At 40.6% G+C, this 25,776-nt stretch overlaps 1 protein-coding gene across 3 annotated transcripts; it reads right to left on the reverse strand.

The window, feature by feature from the left end:
* Positions 1 to 23,786, reverse strand: LOC116595392 (sulfotransferase 1C2). 3 transcript variants are annotated; one of them, XM_032351655.1, is made up of 8 exons: positions 23,589 to 23,786; positions 20,640 to 20,791; positions 20,053 to 20,178; positions 17,117 to 17,214; positions 10,771 to 10,897; positions 10,197 to 10,291; positions 9,883 to 10,063; positions 1 to 359 (listed from the first exon to the last, which is right to left on the reverse strand). In XM_032351655.1, exons 2-8 carry the CDS (start codon positions 20,788 to 20,790, stop codon positions 247 to 249), a joined length of 891 nt encoding a protein of 296 aa, XP_032207546.1. In that variant the 5' UTR covers position 20,791; positions 23,589 to 23,786; the 3' UTR covers positions 1 to 246. The 3 variants fall into 3 exon arrangements, with proteins under 3 accessions (XP_032207546.1, XP_032207545.1, XP_032207544.1); XM_032351654.1 differs by having other exon boundaries at positions 20,640 to 20,795; XM_032351653.1 differs by having other exon boundaries at positions 20,640 to 20,840; positions 23,589 to 23,785.
* Between the last annotated feature and the right edge of the window lie 1,990 nt (positions 23,787 to 25,776).

Here is a 25,776-nt window from a genome sequence, read left to right on the forward strand (position 1 = left end):
TTCAAGTCTTATATTTCATTTTGTTTATTAAGCCACTTTATTTCTTACTTTGGAAAGAATGATTGAGAAAATAAGCATTGAACATGATCCTTCAAAAAATTAAGCTGGTACACACTGTTAATCACAAAGACAGTGGTGCCATAATTGTATACTTTTATGAAATGCTTTCGGAGATTCTTTGGGCTGGGCTGAAGAACTGAAGATCGTTTCCCCATTCTTGTCATCCACTTTCTATGAACATGTTGCTCAGAGTTCTGTCAAGAACTTTATTGATGTTCCTTTCATCTTTTGCCTATAGATTTCATCAAATCTCTCATTCTGAGCCACAGTGAAGTGGTTTTTCCAATCCCCCACAGTTCCTAGAAGAGAAAAATCAAGACGAGGTTGTCACTCTGATTGAATGTTTCTGTGACCCAACAACATGCCTGCCTTACTCCACCTCCCCTTCAGTGCATACCCACCCACTGCAGCTCTCTGCTCTGAGAAGGGCCCTGGGTGCAGGGGGTAGGCTCCTAGCTCGGGCAGACAATTTATGCAAATGCACTGGTGTCTTGGCCACACCTGTGGAATATTCACATGATGGACTACTGCACAGAAACGAAAAGGAATGAACTACAGACACAGCCCCATGAAGGAATCTCAAAATATTACATTGAGTGACCAGACACAAGAAGGTACATACTGTATGATTTCATTTATAAGAAGTCCAAGAACAGGAAAAATCAATCTATATTGACAGAAATGAGAATGGTGGTTGTATCTGAGGGTGGAGATAGACAGAAAAGGAACATGAGAAAGAACCTTTTTTTTTTTTTTTTTTTGAGTCTCTGGATTAAGCTGTATTTGAAACCTCTGGTTGAAGTTTTTTGCTTAATTTTCTTTAAATTTTTTTAAAAATTAGCATATAGTGTATTAGCAGCCCCAGGGATACCAGTTTACATACTTCACAGCACTCACCATAGCACATACTCTTCCCAATGTCCATAACCCAACCACCCTCTCCATACCCCGCTCCCCTAGGAAACACTCAGTTTTGTGATATTAAGAGTCTCTTAGGGTTTGTCTCCCTCCTGATCCCATTTTGTTTCACTCTTTCCTTCCCTACCCCCAAACCCCCATTTTGCCTCTCAAATTCCTCATATCAGGGAGATCATATGATAATTGTCTTTGATTGACTTATTTCACTCAGCATAATACCTGATAGTTTCATCCACATCATTGTAAATGGCAGGATTGCATTGTATATAGATACCACATTTTTTTTATCCATTCATCTGTTGATGGACATCAAGGTTCTTTCCATAGTTTGGCTATTGTGGACATTGCTGCTATAAACGTTCAGGTGCACAGGACCCTTTGGATCACTACGTTTGTATCTTTAAGGTAAATACCCAGTAGTGTGAAGTGTGATTGCTGGGTCATAGGGTAGCTCTATTTTCAACTTTTTGAGGAACCTCTGTGCTGTTTTCCAGAGTGGCTGCACCAGCTTGCATTCCCACCAACAGTGTAGGAGTGTTCCCCTTTCCCCAAATCCTCTCCAGCATCTGTCGTTTCCTGCCTTGTTAATTTTAGTCATTCTGACTGGTGTGAGGTGGTATCTCATTGTAGTTTTGATTATATTTCTGTGATTCTGAAGGATGTTGAGCGTATTTTCATGTCTGTTGGCCATCTGGATGTCTTCTTTGCAGAAATGTCTATTCATTCCCTCTGCCCATTTCTTGATTGGATTATTTGTTCTTTGGGTGTTGAGTTTGATAAGTTCTTTATAGATTTTGGATACTAGCCCTTTATCTGATATGTTGTTTGCAAATATCTTCTCCCATTCTGTCAACTGACAGAATTTGTCAACTGACAATATTTGTCTTTTGGTTTTATTGACTGTTTCCTTTGCTGTGCAAAAGCTTATGATCTTGAGGAAGTCCCAATAGTTCATTTTTGCCCTTGCTTCTCTTGCCTTTGGCAATGTTTCTAGGAAGGAATGGCTGCAGCTATGGTCGAAGAGGTTGTTCTTGTCCCCAAGATTTTGATGGATTCCTTTCTCACATTGAGGTCCTTCATCCATTTTGAGTCTGTTGTTGTGTGTGGTGTAAGGAAATGGTCCAGTTTCATTTTTCTGCATGTGGCTGTCCAATTTTCCCAACACCATTTGTTGAAGAGACTGTCTTTTTTCCATTGGACATTCTTTCTTGCTTTGTCGAAGAGTAGTTGACCATAGAGTTGAAGGTCTATTTCTGGGCTTTCTATTCTGTTCCACTGATCTATGTCTCTCTTTTTGTGCTAGTACCATATTGTCTTGATGATGACAGCTTTGTAATAGAGCCTGAAGTCTGGAATTGTGATGCCACCAACGTTGGCTTTCTTTTTCAACATTCCTCTGGCTATTTGAGGCCTTTTCTGGTTCCATATAAATTTTAGGATTATTTGTTCCATTTCTTTGAAAAAAAATGGATGGGATTTTGATAGGAATTGCATTAAACATGTAGAATCCTTTAGGTAGCATAGACATTTTCACAATATTTGTTCTTCCAATCTATGAGCATGAAACATTTTTCCATTTCTGTCTTCCTCAATTTCTTTCATGAGTACTTTATAGTTTCCTGAGTACAGATTCTTTGCCTTTTTGGTTAGATTTATTCCTAGGTCTCTTATGATTTTGGGTGCAGTTGTAAATGGGATTGACTCCTTAATTTCTCTTTCTTCTGTCTTGTTGTTGGTGTAGAGAAATGCAACTGATTTCTGTGCATTGATTTTAAATCCTGACACTTTACTGAATTCCTGTATGAGTTTTAACAGTTTTGGAGTGGTGTCTTTTGGGTTTTCCACATAAAGTATCATATCATCTGCAAAGAGTGATAGTTTGGCTTCTTCTTTGCTGATTTGGATGCCTTTAACTTCTTTTTGTTGTTTGAGTGTTGAGGCTAGGACTTCTAGTACTATGTTGAATAGCAGTGGCGATAATGGACATCCTTGCCATGTTCCTGACCTTAGTGGAAAAGATCTCAGTTTTTCCCCATTGAGAATGATATTTGTGGTGGGTTTTTCATAGATGGCTTTGATGATCTTGAGGAAGGTACCCTCTATCTCTACACTTTGAAGAGTTTTGATCAGGAAAAGATGCGTACTTTGTCAAATGCTTTTTCAGCATCTATTGAGAGTGTCATATGGTTCTTGTTCTTTCTTTTAGTAATGTGTTGTTTCACATTTATTGATTTGTGGATGTAGAACCAACATTGCAGCCCAGGAATAAATCTCACTTGGTCATGGTGAATAATCCTTTTAATATACTGTTAGATCCTATTGGCTAGTATTTTGGTGAGAATTTTTGCATCTGTGTTCATCAAGGATATTGGTCTGTAATTCTCTTTTTTGAAAGGGTCTTTGTCTGGTGATCAGACAAAGGATCAAGGTAATGCTGGCCTCATAAAATGAGTTTGGAAGTTTTCCTTCCATTTCTATTTTTTGGTACAGTTTAAGAAGAATAGGAATTAATTCTTTAAATGCTTGGTAGAATTCCTCTGGGAAGACATCTGTCCCTGGACTCTTGTTTGTTGGGAGATTTTTGATGACTGCTTCAATCTCCTTACTGGTTATGGGTCTGTCCATGTTTTCTATTTATTCCTAATACAGTTTTAGTAGTTTATATGTCTCCAAGAATGCATCCATTTCTTCCAGATTGTCAAATTTGCTGGCATATTATAATATAACTCTTATAATAATATAATACAATAATACAATAATAACTCTTATAATTGTTTGTATTTCTTAGGTGTTGGTTGTGATCTCTCCTCTTTCATTCATGATTTTATTTATTTTGTCCTTCCTCTATTCTTTTTTTTTTTAAAGATTTTATTTATTTATTTGACAGAGAGATCATAAGTAGGCAGAGAGGCAGGCAGAGAGAGAGAGGAGGAAGCAGGCTCCCCGCCGAGCAGAGGGCCCGACGTGGGACTCGATCCCAGGACCCTGAGATCATGACCCGAGCAGAAGGCAGCAGCCCAACCCACTGAGCCACCCAGGCACCCCCTCTATTCTTTTTGATAAGTCTAGCCAGGGGTTTATCAGCCTGACTAATTCTTTCAAAGAACCAGTTTTATTTTATTGATTTGTTCTACTGTTATTTTGGTTTCTCTTTCATCGATTTCTGCTCTGATCTTTATGATTTCTCTTCTCCTGCTGGGTTTAGGCTTTCTTTGTTGTTCTTTCACCAGCTCCTTTAGGTATAGGGTTAGGTTGTGTATTTGAGACCTTTCTTGTTTCTTGAGACAGGCTTGTATGCTATATAGTTTCCTCTCAGGACCACCTTTGCAATGTCCCACAGATTTTGAATGGTTGTGTTTTTATTTTCATTTGTTTCCATGAATTTTTTAATTCTTCTTTAATTTCCTGGTTGACCCATTCATTCTTTAGTGAGATGCTCTTTAGCCTCCATGTATTTGAGTTCCTTCCAACTTTCCTCTTGTAATTGAGTTCTAGCTTCAGAGCATTGTGGCTTGAAAATATGCAGGGAATGATCCCAATCTTTTGGTACCAATGGAGACCTGATTTGTGACCCAGGATGTGATCTCTTCTAAAGAATGTTCTATGTGCACTAGAGAAGAATGTGTATTCTGTTGCTTTGGGATGGAGTGTTCTGAAGATATCTGTGATGTCCATCTGGTCCAGTCTGTCACTTAAAGTCTTTATTTCCTTGTTGATCTTTTGCTTGGATGATCTGTCCATTTGAGTGAGGGGGGTTTTAAAGTCCCCTACTATTATTGTATTATTGTTTATGTGTTTCTTTGAGTTTATTATTAATTGGTTTATATAATTGGCTCTTCCCATGTTAGGGACATAGATATTTACAATTGTTAGATATTCTTGTTGGACAAACTCTTTGAGTATGATATAGTGTCCTTCCTCATCTCTTATTATACTCTTTGGCTTAAAATCTAATTGATCTGATATAAGGATTGCCACCCCAGCTTTCTTCTGATGTCCATTAGCATGGAACATTGTTTTCCACCCCCTCACTTTAAATCTGGAGGTGTCCTTGGGTCTAAAATGAGTTTCTTGCAGACAGCATATTGATGGTTTTTTTTTTTAATCCATTCTGATACTCTGTGTCTTTTGATTGGGGCATTTAGCCCATTTAGTAATTCAGAGTAACTACTGAGAGATATGGGTTTAGTACCATTGTATTGCCTGTAAGGTGACTGTTAGTGTATAGTGTCTCTTTTACTTTCTGGTCTAATATTTTTAGGCTCTCTCTTTGCTTATAGGCCCCCTTTTAATATTTCCTATAGGGCTGGTTTGGTGTTTTCAAACTCTTTTAGTTTTTGTTTGTCCTGGAAGCTTTTTATCTCTCCTTCTGTTTTCAATGATAACCTAGCTGGATATAGTATTCTTGGGTGCATATTTTTCTCATTTATTGCTCTGAATATATCGTGCCAGTTCTTTCTGGCCTGCCAGGTCTCTGCAGATCACAGCCCAAGGTGCTTTCAGGATTTTCTCTTTGGCACTAAGATTAGTAAGTTTTACTATTAGATGACGGGATGTGAACCTATTCTTATTGATTTTGAGGGGGCATTCTCTGTGCCTCCTGGATTTTGATGCTTGTTCCCTTTGCATATTAGGGAAATTCTCTACAATAATTTGCTCTAATATACCTTCTGCCCCCTCCCCTTTCTTCTTCTCTGGAATCCAATTATTCTAATATTGTTTCATCTTATGATATCACTTATCTCTCAAATTCTCCCCTCATGGTCCAGTAGTTGTTTGTCTCTCTTTTGCTCAGCTTCTTTATTTTCCATCATTTGGTTTTCTATATCACTAATTCTCTCTTCTGCCTCATTTATCCCAGCAGTAAGAGATTCCATTTCTTATTGCACCTCATTAATAGTTTTTTTGATTTCAGCTTGATTAGAGTTTAGTTCTTTTATTTCTCCAGAAAGGGCTTTTATTTCTCCAGGCAGGGTTTCTCTAATATCTTCCATGCCTTTTTCGAACCCAGCTAGCACCTTGAGAATCATCATTCTGAAGTCTAGATCTGATGTATTACCAATGTCTGTATTGTTTAGGTTCCTAGCCTTCAGTATAGCTTCTTGTTCTTTTTTTTTTTTTTTTTTTTGTGGTGAGTTTTCCTGCCTTGTCATTTTATCCGGATAAGAATATATGAATGACAGAATAAAATACTAAAAGGGTGGAAAAGACCCCAGAAAAATGTATGTTAACCAAATTAGAAGAGATCCCAAATTGTGGGGAGAAGAAAGGGGGTAAAAAGACATTAAAAATTAAAAAAAAATATATCTATTAGACTGGTGAATAGAACAGAGTCACCCATTTGATTTTGGGTGTATTTTGGTCTCTTAGAAGAAACTACCTCCTATAATTTTAAAGAAAGAAAACATATATATACACAAAAATAAGGTAAATATGATGAATGGATGGAATATGACTGTAAAGATGAAAATTTAAAAATATTCTAAAAAAGTAATTGATATGATAATTTGGTTGGAAAAAGCAAGAAAAGAAAGTGGAGAGAATTTGCTCAGGCTGGAGACTAGAACAAAGCCCTCTGCAAGATTAGTGTATATTTTGATCTATTAGAGGAAATTGTTTCCCAAAACTTTTTAGAAGAAAAAAACCTTATATGTATACAAAAAATAAAGTTAGATACAATGAATGACAAAATATGACTATAATAATGAAAGTTTAAAAAGACTGTTTAAAGAAAGGTATTGTTAAGATAAACTAGTTAAAAAACGTTAAAAGAGGAAAGATAAAAAGTTAAAAAATTAGAATAAGAAAAAATAAAATTAAAGAAATTTAATTAACTTTGCAAGACTAAAGAAACATGGGGAGAAAGCCATGAATTCCATGTTTTCCCTTCCCCTCCTCTGGAATTCCACTTTTCTTCTTGATCAGTGAGCTTGTTCTTGGCTGGATATTCTTGCTGACCTTCTGGGGGAGGGGCTTTTTGTAGTGATTCTCAAATGCCTTTGCCCGAGGTGGATTTGCACTGCCCTTGCCAGGGGCCAGGCTAAGTAATCTGCTCGGGTTCACATTTGGAAGTTTTTTTCCCTGAATGCTTTTTGTAGAGCTCTGGAGGACAGAATGAAAATGATGGCCCTCCCAGTCTCTAGCCCAGAGTAGCTGAGAGCTTGGGGCCTCACTCCTCAGTGTGCCCTTGGAGAAAAGCAGTCAATCACTCCTATCTCCCTGATCTCCAGCTGTTCACCGAGCTCACCTAGCCTTTGACTGAGCATTCTGTCTCTGGCATATGGCCACGTTTGGAATCTCCAAACCCAGCAGCTTCCTGCCACACTGCTCCTCCAGTGGCGAAAGGTGGATCTCCCTGGATCTGCCACTTTGAGCAGGGGTCCCTGCTCAAAGAGCATTGGTCTGACGGATCACAATTTAGGGTAACCCCAAGCTAAGAGCTCACTCCTTGGCTTGGTCTCTGCAGCCAGCTTCCACACTCTGATACCTGGGAGCTCTGCCATACTCAGACACCCCTGATCCTTCTGTGATCGTGGGACCTGAGACCACATTGTCCCCATGAGGGCTCCACCTCCACTTAGCCTCTGGAGCAATGGCCCTCAGTGAAGCACACTTCTAAAAGTGGAGCTTCATTGCTCCACTGCTTGCCAGGAATTGGCCCCTTCCCCTGCAGTATCTCTTCCATGGCTTCAGATTCACTTTTCCACATGTTCTACCTTTCAGAAAGTGGTCGATTTTCTGTTTCCAGAATTTCTGATCTTCTGCTCTTTGATCTATTGTTGGGTTTGTAGGTGTTTGGAATGGTTTGATAACTATCTAGCTGAACTCCTGTGACGTGATGTCATCTCAGTCTGCTACTCCTGCGCCATGTTGAATCTCCTCAAGAAGGAACTTTTGAGACATGAGAATGTTTCATATCTTGATTGATGTGCTGGTTTTTTTATGGGTGCATAAGTTTTTCAACACATTCACTGTATACTTACTTCAGAGCTGTGCCTTTTTTGGTATGTTAGTTACATCTCAACAACAAAAAAAACTTTTGGGAAAATGTGAATGAGATACTACTGTAAATGTATGAGCTTTTTCACTAAGCAGTAACTATTAAAATGTTAAAAAAAGAAAATACTCTGTCCTCCCTTTGCCTCACCTGGAAAGTTGTGCAACAGAAATAAAAGCACTGGTATATAAGAACACACATAGAAAGATGTTTACTGTAGCATTATTCAAAAAGATAATAAAAAATAATAGTAGTGCCTTTCACTAGGGGAATAGTTGAAGGAGTTATGATGCATCTATCCATACTCTGGTACAACATGAGACCATTTAAAATAGTAAGCTACATGGACCTACATGACTTACCGCAGAGGGATGTCTGATATTCTGGTAAATGAAGGTGTATATTATGACCACATTTAGCCATCATCATGGTATATATCTTTGTTTGCACATGTATGAACCTGAGGGAATGAGGGTATATAGAAAGATAGATATGTATGGATCTAAAGAAGGGCTTCTTGTGAAATCATTGCTATTGATTATCTGAAGAGGAAAGAAATGGTATTGTCTGGTTTGCTTCACTAGCATAGGATGCTGTTGTAGATTCTAAAATGCAACAAAATGCTTCTCCCTCTGTGCTCTACCCACCCCCCAAATAAATAAATAAAATATTTTTAAAAAGGTGGGGCATCTGAGTGGCTCAGTGGGTTAAGTGTCTAGGGTCCAGGGATTGAGCCCTGCTTCAGCCTTTCTGCTCAGTGGGGAGTCTGCCTCTCCTTCTGAATTCTCCCTCTCTCTCAAATAAATAAATAAATAATACCTTAAAAAATAAAATAAAATATAACCAAATAAACTAATAAATTAAAAAAGAAGACAAGTTGCAAAGCAGTAGCACATCATGGTTCTCCTGGTGTGAAAAAGAAGTGCCTGTTTTGGTTTGTTTGTTTGCTTTTAGAGAGAGAGAGAAAAGGGAAGAGGGAGAGAGAGAGAGAGAATCTCAAGCAGGCTCCATGCCCACAGAACACACTGTAGGGCTTGATCTCACAACCCTGAGATCATGACCTGAATCAAAATCAAGAGTTGGATGCTTAACTGACTGAGCCACCCAGATGTCCCAGAAGTTTATGTTTTTAAACAGAGAGGAAAAGGACTTCCATATTGTTGGTGGTCACTTCTGGGGAACAGAGTTTTGGTGAAGGAAAGTTTTTAAAATACAATCCAATATTGATCTAATTTTTTATAATGATATACATTACTTTTTAAATTAAAAAAATGATAAAGCTTTTTTTTCCTTCAAAAAATATTAGCTGGGGCACTTAGAGAACAAGGCAGTGCTCAATGGTAGTTATAATTGGAAGTCACAATGTACAGTGGTCTGAGCCATGATCAAGACCAAGTTATGAGCAGAAGCTGAGTGAGCAGAAGCTATAAAGTAGGAAAAAGCTGGAATGGGCAGAGACAGGAAGCTGATCAGTCAAGGAAGGCACTTATAGCAGACATGTGGAGAGCAGCTGAGTCCTGTAAGTGATGGACCCTTCCTGTAAGTGGTGGACCCTTTAAGTGCTGCTAAAGTCCTGACCCTGACATCCAGGGATCCCCATGACGTCTGGACCAGTGATGGCTCCTGCTCTTAACTCCCTCTGAAAGTACATTAGCCTTACACCTGCACATGACCCCTTCTAAAAAGCCCCTCTTATTGGGGCTGGCCAGAGGACTCTCTGTTTCTTGAAACCAGATACCCCAGAGAGCTCTCTTCTGTGACAAGATCAAGTTCCCATCTATTAGCAGATTATTTTTAATAGGTTAAATGTGCTGTCTTGAAACTAATAAAACCTAACATCTTCTTGCTAAGAAGCGGAAAGTATATACTAGACAAAATGAATGTAAAGTATTTGAAGCCACACAAACCTTTTCTCATGAAGGGGGAAATGGACTGGTCCAGGATAGATTTAGGAACTGTGGAGCGATTTGTCATGGGATTTTCTTTCATTTTCTCAAATGATGTCTCCTGGACAATTTTATCTAGGACTGTTTCATCCAAGTTCTTTCCCATGAACTGCATCACTTTCTGAATTTCATACTTTGGGTCCTGTGGTAACAGTAACATTGCATTGAAATGGAAGAAGGTATTAGAACACTCTTAAATTCTTCAGGATGTCCTTCCCAGAAGTGCATCCCTGAAGAAGCTTGGAGAGTGGTTCTTCTGAAGGGCTTTTACTCACCCGTTTTATGTCCTCATAGAAAAGGAAAAGAATCTGGTATCTGTCTTTTATCTCCCACCATTCCTTCACATGGTCAAACCAAGAACCCCAACCCACTGTAACAGATACAGGAAACAGAACAGTCTACAAAACAGAACAGTCTACAAAAGAATCACCCAGAGCCTCAGATAGGTTCCGAGTCCTGATGTGTTTGAGTTGAAGGGTGATGTGGTACTGTACAGCCTTGGAGTAATTTATCTAATTTACCTAAAATGGCTTCATATTTAATGTCTATAATAAATTGTGTATATATTGTGTATATAAAAAATATTGGGACAAGGATACCCTTTGGAATGCAGGTGACTCTACAGGTCAAGTGACCCAGAATAAAGGCTTTCACATTGGGTGAAGGATGTTTGCTGGGATTGTGGGTATTCACTCTGAGCTCAGTCCGCCTACTCTTCCCAGTCCCAGTCTAAGGTAGGACATACCTAAGGAGGAACACGACCTTCTAAGCGGCCAAAATGTTATGCTTGATTCCTAGACTGAACTTACCTAGAGCGGGCAAGCAAAGATGTGAAGGATTATTCTTTACCTTTTCCGCTGATGAAGGTTTCAAAATACTCTTCCCAGGTACCAGGGTCAGGAAGAATTTGACTCATCCTTTGGAAATGGTAATAGGAAACCATGCAGTCTTTGGCATTTCGAGCTACATAAAGGAACTTTGGGGTATGGAGAGGGGTGGGTAAAAGATAGTAAGAAAAGTGAATTTTCACAGAATTCACTCAGGTAAATTCCATGCCAAGAGCAGCTTTGCACACTTGGCTCTGCTCTCCTTTGCCGGCAGTTCGACTTGGCTGGTGACCCCCTCTTCCTCTGGCTGTCCTGCTGCTCTGATGATTCTCCTCTTTAATTCAAGCTCAGTCCTAGTACATAGTCTGACTCCTGATTGCCCTCTTAGTTGTCAGGCTCCCACCATTCTCTAGCAATGATGGCATCAGACAGAAACTTCCATGTGCGTGCTGATGATCCTCCTAATACCTTCCTGTCCATTTCCTGGAAAAGCAGGATGGCTTTTTTATTCCAGGGCTGCAAGTTTGGTTCAACATCCGCAAATCAACCAAAGTGATACAACACATTAATAAAAGAAAGAACAAGAACCATATGATACCCTCAATAGATGCTGAAAAAGCATTTGACAAAGTACAGCATCCCTTCCTGATCAAAACTCTTCATAGTGTAGGGATAGAGGGCACATACCTCAATATTATGAAAGCCATCTATGAAAAACCCACTGCAAATATCATTCTCAATGAAGGAAAAACTGAAATCTTTTCTGCTAAGGTCAGGAACACGGCAGGGCTGTCCGTAATCACCACTGCTATTCAACATAGTACTAGAAGTCCTAGCATCAGCAATCAGACAACAAAAGGAAATTAAAGGCATCCAAATCGGCAAAGAAGAAGTAAAACTATCAGTCTTCGCAGATGATATGATACTATATGTGGAAAACCCAAAAGACTCCACTCCAAAACTGCTAGAACTTGTATAGGAATTCAGTAAAGTGTCAGGATATAAAATGAAATGCACAGAAATCAGTTGTATTTCTCTACACCAACAACCAGACAGAAGAAAGAGAAATTAAGGAGTCAATCCCATTTACAATTGCATCCAAAACTATAAGATACCTAGGAATAAACCTAACCAAAGAGGCAAAGAATCTGTACTCAGAAAACCATAAAGTACTCATGAAAGAAATTGAGGAAGACACAAAGAAATGGAAAAATGTCCCATGCTCCTGGATTGGAAGAAGAAATGTTGTGAAAGTGTCTATGCTACCTAAAGCAATCTACACATTTAATGCAATTCCTATCAAAATCGCATCCATTTTTTTCAAAGAAATGGGACAAATAATCCTAAAATTTATATGGAACCAGAAAAGACCTCGAATAGCCAAAGGAATATTGAAAAAGAAAGCCAACGTTGGTGGCATCACAATTTCGGACTTCAAGCTCTATTACAAAGCTGTCATCATCAAGACAGCATGGTACTGGCACAAAAACAGACACACAGATCAATGGAACAGAATAGAGAGCCCAGAAATAGACCCTCAACTCTATGGTCAACTAATCTTCGACAAAGCAGGAAAGAATGTCCAATGGAAAAAAGACAACGTCTTCAATAAATGGTGTTGGGAAAATTGGACAGCCACATGCAGAAAAATGAAACTGGATCATTTCCTTACACCACACATGAAAATAGACTCAAAATGGATGAAGGACCTCAATGTGAGAAAGGAATCCATCAAAATCCTTGAGGAGAACACAGGTAGCAACCTCTTCGACCTCAGCCGCAGCAACATCTTCCTAGGAACATCGCCAAAGGCAAGGGAAGCTAGGGCAAAAATGAGCTATTGGGATTTCATCAAGATCAAAAGCTTTTGCACAGCAAAGGAAACAGTTAACAAAATCAAAAGATAACTGACAGAATGGGAGAAGATATTTGCAAACGACATATCAGATAAAGGGCTAGTATCCAAAATCTAGAAAGAACTTATCAAACTCAATACCCAAAGAACAAATGATCCAATCAAGAAATGGGCAGAAGACATGAACAGATATTTCTGCAAAGAAGACATCCAGATGGCCAACAGGCACATGAAAAAGTGCTCCACATCACTTGGCATCAGGGAAATACAAATCAAAACCTCAATGAGATATCACCTCACACCAGTCAGAATGGCTAAAATTAACAAGTCAGGAAATGACAGATGCTGGCAAGGATGCAGAGAAAGGGGAACCCTCTTACACTGTTGGTGAGAATGCAAGCTGGTGCAACCACTCTGGAAAACATCATGGAGGCTCCTCAATATGTTGAAAATACAACTACCCTATGACCCAGCAAATGCACTACTGGGTATTTACCCTAAAGATACAAACGTAGTGATCTGAAGGGACACGTGCACCCGAATGTTTATAGCAGCAATGTCTACAATAGCCAAACTATGGAAAGAACCTAGATGTCCATCAACAGATGAATGGATAAAGAAGATGTAGTATACATACACAATGGAATACTATGCAGCTATCAAAAGAAGTGAAATCTTGCTATTTGCGACGGCATGGATGGAGCTAGAGGGTATCATTCTTAGCGAAATAAGTTAATCAGAGAAAGACAACTATCATATGATCTCCCTAATATGAGGAAGTGGAGATGCAACATGGGGGCTTAAGTGGGTAGGAGAAGAATAAATGAAACAAGATGGGATTGGGAGGGAGACAAACCACAAGTGACTCTTAATCTCACACAACAAACTGAGGGTTGCTGGGGGGAGGGGGGTTGGGAGAGGGGAGGTTTTGGACATTGGGGAGGGTATGTGCTATGGTGAGTACTGTGAAGTGTGTAAACCTGGCGATTCACAGACCTGTACCCCTGGGGATAAAAATACATTATATGTTTATTAAAAAGAAAAAAAGCAGGACGGCTTCATGGTCTCATTTTTTCCCCCCGTTATCATCAACTCTATTATTATTTTCATCAACTTCAATTCTTGCTCTACAAAGCATCCTGTTTAGGTTTCATTTTGACAACAACCTTGTATCCTTTTACCTTCCCAGTTTTTCCCTTTATCCCAATTTGACCTTTAATCTCATCGTGACTGCTAAGTACTTGACTCTCTTTCTGACTGCATGAATCCTGAGCTGGCCTCATTGAGTAGTTACCTTACATCCATGACTAGTCATTTCATAGGGATGCTGGTTTTTTTTAAAACCCTAAAACAGTTCTCAATTGAGAATGATTTTGCATGCAAGGGGGTATTTGGCAATGCCTGGAAGTGTTTTTGCTTTTACAACTGGGGATGACAGTGCTACTGGCATCTAATGAATAAAGGGCAGGGGTGCTGCTCAACATTGTACAATACTCAGAACATCCCCCTGCCCCATGCCACCCGCCAAAGGAATTATCTGGTCCAAAATGTCAATAGTGCCATTTTCTGTATTCTGATGCTTTGAATCGGAACCATCGCTTACCTTGCTGTTGCCTTGCAGACCCTGGATAGACTGCCCCTACCAGTTTTAGCTGGTTACTACAGATATTAACAACTTACTATCAAGCTCAGTTTTTACAAGCAAGCCAACCAGTCCCGAGCCTATACCTCCCTTATTGGGCCACTATCCACTTGCTTTATTTACCCCAGAGCCAGGACCACACAACTAGGGGCAGCCATCTATGCCCTGGAGCCTGCAGAAATCATCCAAACTACCCAATCCTAAACCTGATTACCTGTCTCACCCATTCCCTCCCTTGGAAACTACAATAAAGGCTCTTGCCCACAATTTACCCTTAACCCCTCTGCCTCCAGAACGACCCTAGCGCTTCCCAGTTGTGAGCACTGCTTGGTAATCATTTTATTAATCTTTCCTCTCATGTTTCTCCCCTCCAGTCACAAGACTCTTTCTCTCCTCAAAACTCCATCCTGTTTCCCCCTGCAAGTTCATTAATTCTCTCTTCTACTGTGTTTATTCCGCACTTTGTTGAATTTTTGTGTGGGAGTGGATTTTTTTTAATTCTTGTTTTTTTTCTTAGAATTTGAAAGGGCTAAAAAGAAAGAAACGAAGAAACTGATGTGAAATAGCCACAGGTGATCAATAACACATTTTGTGAAAGATTCATGACAATAGATGGCAACAGTAGCTATTTTCATGGCAAACTCACATCCCACAAACACCAAAATGAAATTCCATTGTCAGGCCTTGGTTTCTAGCTCCAGTTTTGTGGTGGTAGTTTTAGGTGCAAGGAACACGGTCTTCCTAAGATTCATGCTTTGCATGCCAAAGCAGAGACCGTGGTGATGAAGCTGATGGCCACAAGCCTGGGGACGGCAGGAGGGAGAGAAGCCTTCGCTTCTGAGGGTGAGTCCTGCAGGTGCAGCTCAGGAGGAGTGGAAGCCCTGCCCTAGGCCAGCAGACCGAGTAGCAAGCAGGGAGATGAAGTGGTACGGGGCACCTCCTCCCTCAACCATGGTGGGCTTTCTGCCCCCATGGTCACCCAGCTGCCACCCACAAAATTTTCCAACCTGCCCCAGTAAACTGGTGCCTTCGAGGCCCCAGTGTGCACCGTGCCCTCCTCCATCCTCTGGGGAGAGCCACCCGAGGGTTGGCAAACCAGAGACCTGTTACTGAATTTTTATAGCAAATGCTTATATCTTGTTTCAGTTACAGAAATCCTATTTGTTTAATTTAGTAAGAAATTCCATTTTAGGGGCCCCTGGGTGGCTCAGTGGGTTAAAGCCTTTGCCTTCGGCTCAGGTCATGATCTCAGGGTCCTGGGATCGAGCCCCACATGGGGCTCTCTGCTCAGCAGGGAGCCTGCTTCCCTTCCTCTCTCTCAGCCTGCCTCTCTGCCTACTTGTGATCTCTGTCAAATAAATAATAAATAAAATCTTAAAAAAAAAAAAGAAATTTCATTTTAAAAAAAGTGTGCTTTTTAAATTTTTGATTTAGTATTTCATTTACTTAGACAACTTCAACATCTTCTTTTATTTCTATATCTGATCATTTTAATATCCTAAATCCTTGAGGTATAACCCTGCTGGTTGCGCTTTTTGCAGACTCTCTTTCTCGTGCTGGCTTGCTCCTTGGCGTATTTTATAATGTGAGGGGGGTGAACTCAAGCGGGAATGCTGCTGCCCAGGCTGAGGCTATGTCTTCCCTGTGTTTGTTTCTGTGGGTCATTCTGGGGATGTTGGCAATGGTAAGCACCTTATGCTAGTTTCTTAGCTTGGGGCTTTTTGGACAATTCAAGTATCACAACATTGACTCTCCTTTCTTGAGAGTAGAAGCTTATGGCCACACATTCTCAGGGCAGCTGAGGGCCCAGGTCAAGCAAAGAGGTTTCCTCATGTATGCCTTGGCCCCCTCCCCCTATCCATTGAGGATGAAAACCTTCAGCTGTCCCACCTTCGGTTCCTCACTTTTCTGGTTCCTTCTGCTCTTGGCTTTGACCCCATGCAGTCACTGAAAGTCACGCTGTTGGATTCTCCAGGTCATCAAATAAACCACAGCACCGCTCTAGTCTCAGAGGTCTCTTCTCTGGTTCCAACTCCCTCTTTATTGTAGAACTTAGGGATTTCCTTTACTCTCTCTGAATCTCAGATACACATTTACAAAGGGAACTTTTTTGTGTTATGTATTATTGCTAGGTGTTTCATACAGAAGGTGTTAGGGAACTTAGTCGGCCATAATCCAGAAATGGAGGTTCTTATTCCCTTATGCAACTTCACTGAAAGGACTCACAGAATTGCTATTCCCTAGAAATACACCCTTCTGAGCCCTTTGTTCCCTTCATTCCCACCTTTGAGAAAACTTTCCTACCAATGCTGGCCGACACTTCAGTTTCTCCCCTCACCTGCATGCACTCTACAGCTGCTCACTTGCTATTCACTCAGCAAACACGTTTTGAACATCCTCTGTGTGGCAGGGACTGATTAGGAACTAGAGTGCGGAATAAATAAGGTCCCCAAGTAAATAAAGCTAAGATCCCAGAGTTCACCAGAAGCTAAGGCCAAATGTTCCTCTTAAGTAATGTAGCTCCTTCTATTCACCTTTTTAAATGATCTTCAGGAATTTTTTTCTTTCTCCTCAGTTTTTCTTCTCTGCTCTAAGTCTTAATTACCCACACCCTTGGGTCACTGTGCACACTCATTATCTCTAGTTCTCTCCAAAAATTCAGTCTGGCTTTTGCCTCCATGTCTTGCTGGAAAACCATTCAGGTAAATATCCTGAAGAGTACAGAGAAAACTTTACATCTGCTCTTATTGCTGACTTCAGAGATGGTGGAGGAGTAAATATGATGACATTGCTGTGAGTTAGGGAGTGGGGGCTTTGCTCCCAGGAGACCTAGTCTACTGCGAGTCCCAAGGGAAACTGTTGCTCTCTTACCTTGCAGTTGTTCTCCCAGAAAGATGGAGGTAACAGCTGAGTTGGAAGATGAGTCCTTAGTATCCGTGGAGAGGGCATTGTGTTGGCTCTTTCCACCCCTTTAAAGTAAATCAAGAGGAAAGATCTGCATAGTACAAGTATTGCATGGGGGAAGTTACATTCTGGGATCTGTCCTGAATGTTCCATCCCTCCCATCTTTCTCCTTATATCTTGACTTTCCTTTGGGATTTCATAATGAGATTATAGAGATTACCATCACTTCTCTAGATTCCTACAGCTTCAGAGCTGGAAGGGAGCTTATATTAATCTGTCACTTTGAGGATGAGGAGATGGAAGCTGAGAATGGACAAGCTAGGTCTTGTGGCAGAGCTGGGGTGGGTGGGTTCGATCTCAAGACCCTGAGATCTTGACTGGAGCCAAAATCAAGAGTTGGATGCTCAACTGATTGAACCACTCAGGTGCCCCTGGGGTGTTTCCCAGCCCTGCTCTCAGTTATCAGTCACATATGCAATACTTTTGATGTCAAACAGCTTTGTAGCTGGAAGTTGGTGCAGGTGGTATGGAAGGAGGCCTCGGAGGGAGGCTATGTGGGACACAAGCTTGCATAACAGGCAGCAGTGTCTGTCCACTCCTGAACCCTCCGTGGATGGTTGGTACACCTGACCAAGACCCATCAGTCTATAGCCCTTACCTCCAGTGGCAGGGACCATCTACCCTGAAATAAAAGTACTGCCCAGCTGATCTCCACCTGGCCTCTGTCTGTTTGTGGCTGGAAAGACCATAAATCCTGTAACTGTTTGTAACATTTTTGGACATGGGGCACCTTAGGTTTTAAAGAACCATTTATATATGATGGGCCATGCTGGGCTATTGGTTATCATCCTTTCCTGAATTCTGCAGCTGTGGGCATTGCCTTGAGAGAAGCTCTCTTTTGTTTCTTATGCTAACTTAGTGACAGCACACTCTGCTCCTCACTGCCAAGAATCCCTCACTAGAAATCATGCTTTGACTTTTCATTCTCTCTTTAACCTCCCAAATTTCAGAATTAAGGCAGTGGTGGCAGGGGTGGGATGTAGATGTGAGATCAAAAGCTGGGCTTGGATAACCCAGGGAACACATGCCCTTGAGGTGGTCAGTAATACCTAACATTTCATAGGATCCACTCTGTGTCAGGCACTGCTCTAAGCTTTCTACACACATTAACTCATTTAATCCTCACAATGACTTTTTGAGGTAGGCACTAATTCTACTGACATTTTGCATCTGAGGAAACTGAAACACAGAGAGGGTAAGTAACTTGTTAAAGGTCACTGAGTGAGTGGTGGCGTCAGGACTTAGACCCTGGTTGTCTTTAACCATTATGCAATCCTGCTGCTCAAGGCGTCAAAAGACCAGACATCAACAAAAATGGAAGACCCTGACGACACAAAGAGTGAGATCAGAGTTAAGCAGGCAGACAGTGCCCTTTGCGGGGGGTGAGAGCCCCACACGTAGTTCAGAGAAGGCATCAGACCAGGCGCTGGTCTTAGTAATAAGCTAATGGTCAATCAGATAGACAGGAACTGAGGACCAGAGGAGTCTGAGCAGCAGGGTAAGTGGAACCATAAGGACAAACAAATGCCTCAGGGCTGTCCTAACCTGGACATACTCTTGTGCATGTTTCAGGTCTTATGCATGTCAGATCAAGAATTTCTCTATCTCAACGCATTGCTAGATTTATCAGATCTCTTCTCTGTCCACAATTGCTCCAAGTTAGACTTCAACACCAGACTTGTATTGTCTATAATTCTGTAGCTCTAGCTAGGTGAGTTTCCAATTTTTTTTTTTTTTTTATTCTGCTGACCTATGCAATGCTGAAACATAGAGAAGTAGGCCTCCCTCCTATCCTTGTTCCAAAAAATGCTTCCAGCAGCTGGAATGGCTTCTTTCATATTTTGGTTGTCTTTTTTTTTTTTTTTTTTTGGTGTGAAGAAAAAAATTTCTAGGTTGAGTATTACCTTAAAAAAATTTACCTACAGAACAGAAATGTTTGGAAAATGCATTATGTTTGCTAATAAGAAAGAATGAATTGTTCCATAAATAACTCTCCAACCTCTCTGTGTGTTCTACAGCAGCAATAGTCAGAGGGAACATTTAAGAAGAAAATAAGGCAGATTCATTTTTACTTGGTGATTCGCTTTTGGCAAATAACCTTAGGTAATATGTAGAAAGAATCAGGGAAGGAAAAAAGAGGAGGAAACACATGGTTATAGAAATGAGAATGAGAGAGAGAATGGGGGGGAGAAGAAAGAGACAAAATAGAGGAGAGAATAAGACAGAGACAAGAGAGAGAGGAAGGGAAAGGAAGGAGAGCCTCCAGGACCTTCAGTAGGTGAATGAATACACTATGGCACATCTAAGCAATGGAATAGTATTCAGCACTGAAAAGAAAAGAGCTCTCAAGCCATGAGAAGACATAGAAGAAACTGAAACGCACATTACTAAGTGAAGGAAGGCAGTCTGAAAAGGCCACATACTGTATGATTTCAACTATATGACATTCTGGAAAAGGTAAAACTGTAGACAGCGAACAGATCAGTGGTTGTCAGGGGTCGAGGAGCAGGGAGGGTGAACAAGGGGCTCACAGAGGATTTTTAGGGGAGTGTAACTACTCTGTATCATAGTCAGTGCTGGATCCAGGTCATGTACGTTAGTCCAAATCCATAGAATATACAACATCCAGAGCAAATCCTGGTGTGAACTATGGGCTTTGGGTGATTATGACATGTCTGTGTAGGCTCATCAACTGTAACAAATACACCATCTGGGAGGGAAGACTGTGCATGTGTGGGAAATTCTGTGCCTCTACTTTGTTGTAAGCCTAATTCTTCTCTAAATAATAAACTTTTAAAAGAAGAAAGAGAAAGGAGCCAGGGTAGGAAGTGAGGAGCTCTCACCAGAGGGCTGGGGCGGCCGAGCCCACTCAATGAAAGGATGGCGGTGTTGAATGATGGCTCTCTGACATTTCTCCACATCTCCATTCTGCTCAATCATGTCCACAATTTCCTGAATCCATGTGGTGCCTGGGGCCCAAGGGGAAAGGACAACAAGAAGAAGCTGGTTAGACAATCAGTCTTGAGTGTCGTGGGGAGGAAAGGGAATGTAGAGACTGCTGGTGTTTGGTCCAACCTCCCCTCAGGTCAAGATCCTGTCAGCCACAACAGGTGGACATCCATGCGGGAAAAACCCACACGGTCTCTTATGGAGAGAAAGAGCAGCCCAGGCAAAGCCACACAACACTGTCACCCAAGAGCAGTCCATGACAGAGCACAGCAGGCTGGGTTCTCTAATGCCATTATGTTTGACCCTGGATAAACCTGGGAACATGAAGCATTCCAGGATCGCCTTGTCATGGAACAGTGAGAAGGAGCAGATTTCCTTGAATGAGTGCAAACACCATATGAAGGGGGATTCTAACTGATGTGAACAACCCTTGCTGATTCTGCAAGCCAAAGTCTGGTTGTTCCTCAGGTCCCAGAGTCACCTGATTTAGGATAGGTACAGATGAGAAGATCATCCGGCTTGGCCTCAAAGTTCTGGATCTGGCTCCAGTTGTCCACTGTGCTAGCCTGCAAGGGGATCCCCGAGACCTCTCTCAGTTGTAGCTGTCCCTCTAATGCTGCAGCCAGGGCCATACTGTCTTGCAAAGGGAGAGGCAGTCCCCGCAGGCAGAGGATGGAGGGGACTTTTAAAACAATTGTGGTTAAAATACACATAACATAAAATTTACCATTTAAACCATTTTAAAGTACACAGTTCAGTGGCATTAAGTACATTTCCAGTGTTGTGCAGCCATCACCAACATCTATGTCCAGAACTTTTTCATCTTCCCAACTATGTCATTAAACACTAACACTCCATTGCTCCTTTCCCACCATCCCCTTCTACTTTCTGTCTCTATAAACGTGACTACTCTAGGTCCTTCAAATCAATAGAATCATACAGTATTTGTCCTTTTGTGATTGACTTATTTCACTCAGTGTAATGTCTCTAGAGTTCATCCATGTTGTAACATGGGTCAGAATTTCCTTCCTTTTTGAGGCTGAATAATGTTCCATTCTGTGTATATGCCACATTTTGTTTGTCCATTCATCCATACATGGACACTTGGCTTGCTTCTAACTTTTGGCTTTTGTAAGTAATGCTGCTATGAACATGCCTTTCAACTATTTGGTATTGTAATTGCTGGGTCATATGGTAATTTCACATTTAAGTTTTTGAGAACTTGCCATGCTGTTTTCCACAGCAGCCTACACCCTTTAACATTCCCACCAGAAAGGCACAGGTTTCTAATTTCTTCACATACTTGCCAACACTACTTATTTTCTGTTTATTACTTTATTTTATTTATTAAGTACATGTTTTAAAAATTTTTTAATCTCTATGATAGTCATATTAATAGGTATGAGATGATATTCCTCTGTGGTTTTGATTTTCATTTCTCTAATGATTAGTGATGCTGAGCGTCTTTCCATGTGCCTATGTGTCATTCATATTTCTCTTTTGGAGAAGTGTCCATTTAAATCTTCTGCCCATGTTTTGAATCAGTTTTTTTGCTTTAAATGCACAAAATGAGGAAGCCAGGAGTAGTGGGCCGTATTACTCCAGAATAATTGGTTATTGAGATAGCCATGTGCTGGGCTTAGAGCCCAAACTCATTTTAAGTGTTGCATAAAATGACTCTAGAGCTAAAAGGATCTTTACAGGAGATGTAATAGTACATACTTACTGGAAGTCAAATAAAAGAATCTGGCCCAGCCTTTCCAGGGAGTGGGTGAGGAGTTAGTGCCACACTGTGAGGCTTGTTTTCGAGGTGGCTTCTACTTTTAGACTGAGTCAAGTCCCTTAGAATGGAGACTGTGTTTTCAGAAATGAAAGATGAACTATTTCAAAAAAATTTTCAAGTGTTAAGTAGCGGCTGTGTTGACAATATGTCAAAGAAGTGGAGTTTGGATGATACTGAAATTACGGTGTGATCAACTTTAAGAGAGAGGAGAGAACATTTTTTACAGTCCTTCTATGTTAGATCTCTTAAAGCTTTTTTTCTCCTCTTTTAATTCATATTACAATTTTACTAGGAGGGAATAATTTACACTCATAAATGTGAGGGAGCTAGGAGTCATGATCAATAACTTGTCTAGGGTTGCAGACAGTGTCTTTCTGCAAACTTCACATTAAAAAAAAAATTACCCCTCCTGTCTTTTATTGTGCCAGAAAATTTATATGTGCCAGAAAATTTAGAATAAGCCCAAATGTACAAAGAAAAATTCATCACCTAGGAATTATTATTTTGATGTATTTCTATTTTTTCAAATATATATATATGAAAACAAAAATATAATCTACAATATAAATGTACCCCAAAAAGATGGGGCTCAGAGAGCTTCCAGGTTGATGAATACGTGGAGTTGCTGGCAGGGCAGTGTCCTTGGAGAGAGCATAGAATCTCTGTGCTCCTTCCCATATACATTGTTCTGTGCATCTCTTCCATCTGGCTGTTCCTGAGTTATATCCTTTTATAATAGTCTAGTAATCTAGTAAGTAAAGTGTTTTCCCAAGTTCTGTGAAGCACTCTAACCAATTAAACAAATTTAGAAAAAGGGTCATGAGAACCTTCAATCTTAAAGGTGGTTGGTAAGAAACACATGCTGTAACCTGAACTTGTGACTGACATCTTATGTCAGAGTTGGAGGGCAGTCTTGTGGCACTGAGCCTTTAACCTGTGGGATCTGATGCTATCTCCAAGTAAAGAGTGTCAGAATTGAATGGCCGGCCAGCATCCAGAGAATGGGAGATTGCTTGGTGTGGGGAACCCCCACCCTCTACCTCATATCTGGTCACAGTAGTATAAAGTTTGCTATCTAAGTAACATGAAGGAGAGCACAGGAAGAGTTTTTCCTTTACAGGCACAAAGGCACAAAAATTGCCACTTGAGCAACCAGCTGGAAGCTTTGTCATCCCTCCAGGTCAGATCATATAATGCATGGCCTCCTTTGTGAAGCTGTCTCTGACTCCATGGACAGAAAGAGTGCCTTCTCACAGGACCTTGTAGCATTTTGTATGTAGATTTTATAGTTCTTACTCCACTGTCCTAAAATTACTTGTTTTTATGTCCAACTCTGCTGGAGCTCAGGGACTTGGTCCAATCCCCTCTTAGGCTCAACATGTAAGGGAAGATCTGAGTGGAAAAGAGAGATGGTATTACAGGACAGCGATTTTGGAGTTTTTGCCTCTGGGTCCTGAATTTCTAGGCTTTATACTGTTAGGTAGGTATGTATTGGTTGCAAATACCTTCTATTTTTTGGGTTCCTTAAAATACTCTCTGGCTTTAGTTAATCACTTCTATTTATACAGCAGTACATATTATATTACCATAGTAAAAATTAAAAAAAAAATCGGTGAGTTAAGGATTTCTTTTAAGCCATATTCTTACCTTCAAGCTCCAGCCGAGAATCAGCAGCCCAAAGGCCTGATCAAGGGTCAGTGGGCACGTAAAGTGCATTCCAAGGAAGCAGGAAAGTGTTCCTTGGGTATGGCAATTGCAGAGGCTCAAATTAGTGTCAGAGGCATGCAAAGCCTTCAGCAGGTAAAGGCCCTTTGGGTGGCACTTTGCATCATTACAGTAATAGGGAGTCATTCCTGTAAGTATTGATATTAAACAGGAACAAACCCTGTGACCTTGCCTAATGTGGAAGAAATGTAAACAAGGTCAAATGTAGCTTTGACCTCTCTGCAAATTTCCCTTGAGTGTATGCAAACTTGAGGGCTGTTTGGATGAACATACTGTTCCTTCCTCTGAGTTCACTGCCCAGAATCTGTGCATGCCTGTTGGTAACTGAGCTTGGCAGCAGAACCTGGATTTCATGCTGTGGCAGCTCCTTTGTCTGGCAGAGAATCTAAAACACTTGGGCCTGTGGGAAAACGGGAACTTGGCTTCAGGAACAGATGCATCCAGCTCCGAACAGACTCTCACTCCTTTAGTGTTCTTCCTTTGCTTGGCTTCTTAGCTTAACTCCCTTTCTCAATGTGGGTGACAGTTCCTGTCTCCCACTAATGTTTTAAGATTAAAAAACAGCAATGTTAATGAAAACACCTTGTCTAGTACATAGTAAGTGCTTTAAACTGCTGGTTCTTGCCTTTCTTCCCAAAGTGTACTCAGCCAAACCTAAATGCACAGACAGAACAAAGTCTAGAGCCTAGCTAAGTGTGTATTTATTTATACTTTGCCTTGTCCTACAGAGGGTGTACCTTCATGGACACAGATCATATTCTCTCGTGTCTTCGGCTATCAGGAAATGGAATCTATGCCCGTGTTAAATAATCTCTGAGCTGTTACAGTTCTGCCAACTCCCAACCTGTGCTTTTCTTTTTGGAATTTAAGTATAACCAGGCACCCCAGCCACCCCTCCTGCCAACGTCTTCTTGTCTTCTTTGACTCTGAATCTCATGATGCTTCTTCACTGATACCTCTTCCTCCTGTATCCCAAAGCTTTTTTTTTTCTTTCTATAATCTCAATCCATTTTTCTTCATTCTGTCCTCTTCTCTTTGACAAGCTCACTTACTCCAGTGCTGTTAAATCTTGGAACCTTGGCTGACTCATAAGTTCTCGGCACTAACTCACAATCTTTCTCTGTGAAGTCCCTCATTTCCAACCACCTGCTAAGGCTGTGCCAATTTGAGAGCCATTTGGCATTGCATGTTTCACCTGCCTCATGCTCTCCGCTTGTTATGGTAGCACCATCATCCACATCTTAAGCATCATCTTCAGGCAGAAGGCCCCCTACTTAACAACGTCAGTTATAAATTTAACATATAAGTACTGATTGCAACTGTAAGCAGTGAATAAACCCATGGTTCATTCAATCAAAGAATTTATCGACACACTATGCATGTCTCCTTCTTCTGCATCCACAGCAGATGAAGTGTAACATTGCAGAATTTTCTAGGAGATCTTTTCACCTCTGGCCACTTTTTTCTGGTCTCCCATGCACTTAGCATATAAATTAAGTTTTATGAGTTCAGATCAAGTTATCTCCTGATTGTTTATGGCCCAAAGTCTGAATGATTTTAACTTAAACTACTTGATATCAAGATTTATTAAAAGAGGACGTTAATTAAGGCAGTGTGGTATTTGTGCAAGGACAAATAGTCTGATGAGAGGGCAGAGAGAGTCCACAAATGGACCCACACAGAAACAGTCATCAGGTTTACAAAGGTGTCACTGCAATGGAGAAGAGGAAAGTATGACCTTTTCAACTAATAATTCTGGAAATTGGATATCCAGCTGGAAGATGCTGAATTCTCACCTCATCATATACCATACATGAAAATCAATACTAGGTGGATTATAGATCTAAATGCAAGAAGTAAAACAATAAAGCTTTTAGAAGGAAACACGAGAGGACATTTCTATGACCTTTGGAAAAGCCAAGCTTCATTAAATAGACTCAAACAAACATAGACCATAAAGGAAAACAAACACAAAATTAGATTAAAATGAAGAATTATGTTTGTCAAAAACACATTAAGAGAGTAAAAAGGCAATCTACAAAGTCAGAGGAAGTATTTGTCAAAAGACTCATATCCATGTTATACACAGAACTCCTTCAGATCCATGATA

The sequence above is a fragment of the Mustela erminea genome, chromosome 7 (assembly GCF_009829155.1).
Source record: "Mustela erminea isolate mMusErm1 chromosome 7, mMusErm1.Pri, whole genome shotgun sequence".
NCBI classification, from domain to species: domain Eukaryota; kingdom Metazoa; phylum Chordata; class Mammalia; order Carnivora; family Mustelidae; genus Mustela; species Mustela erminea.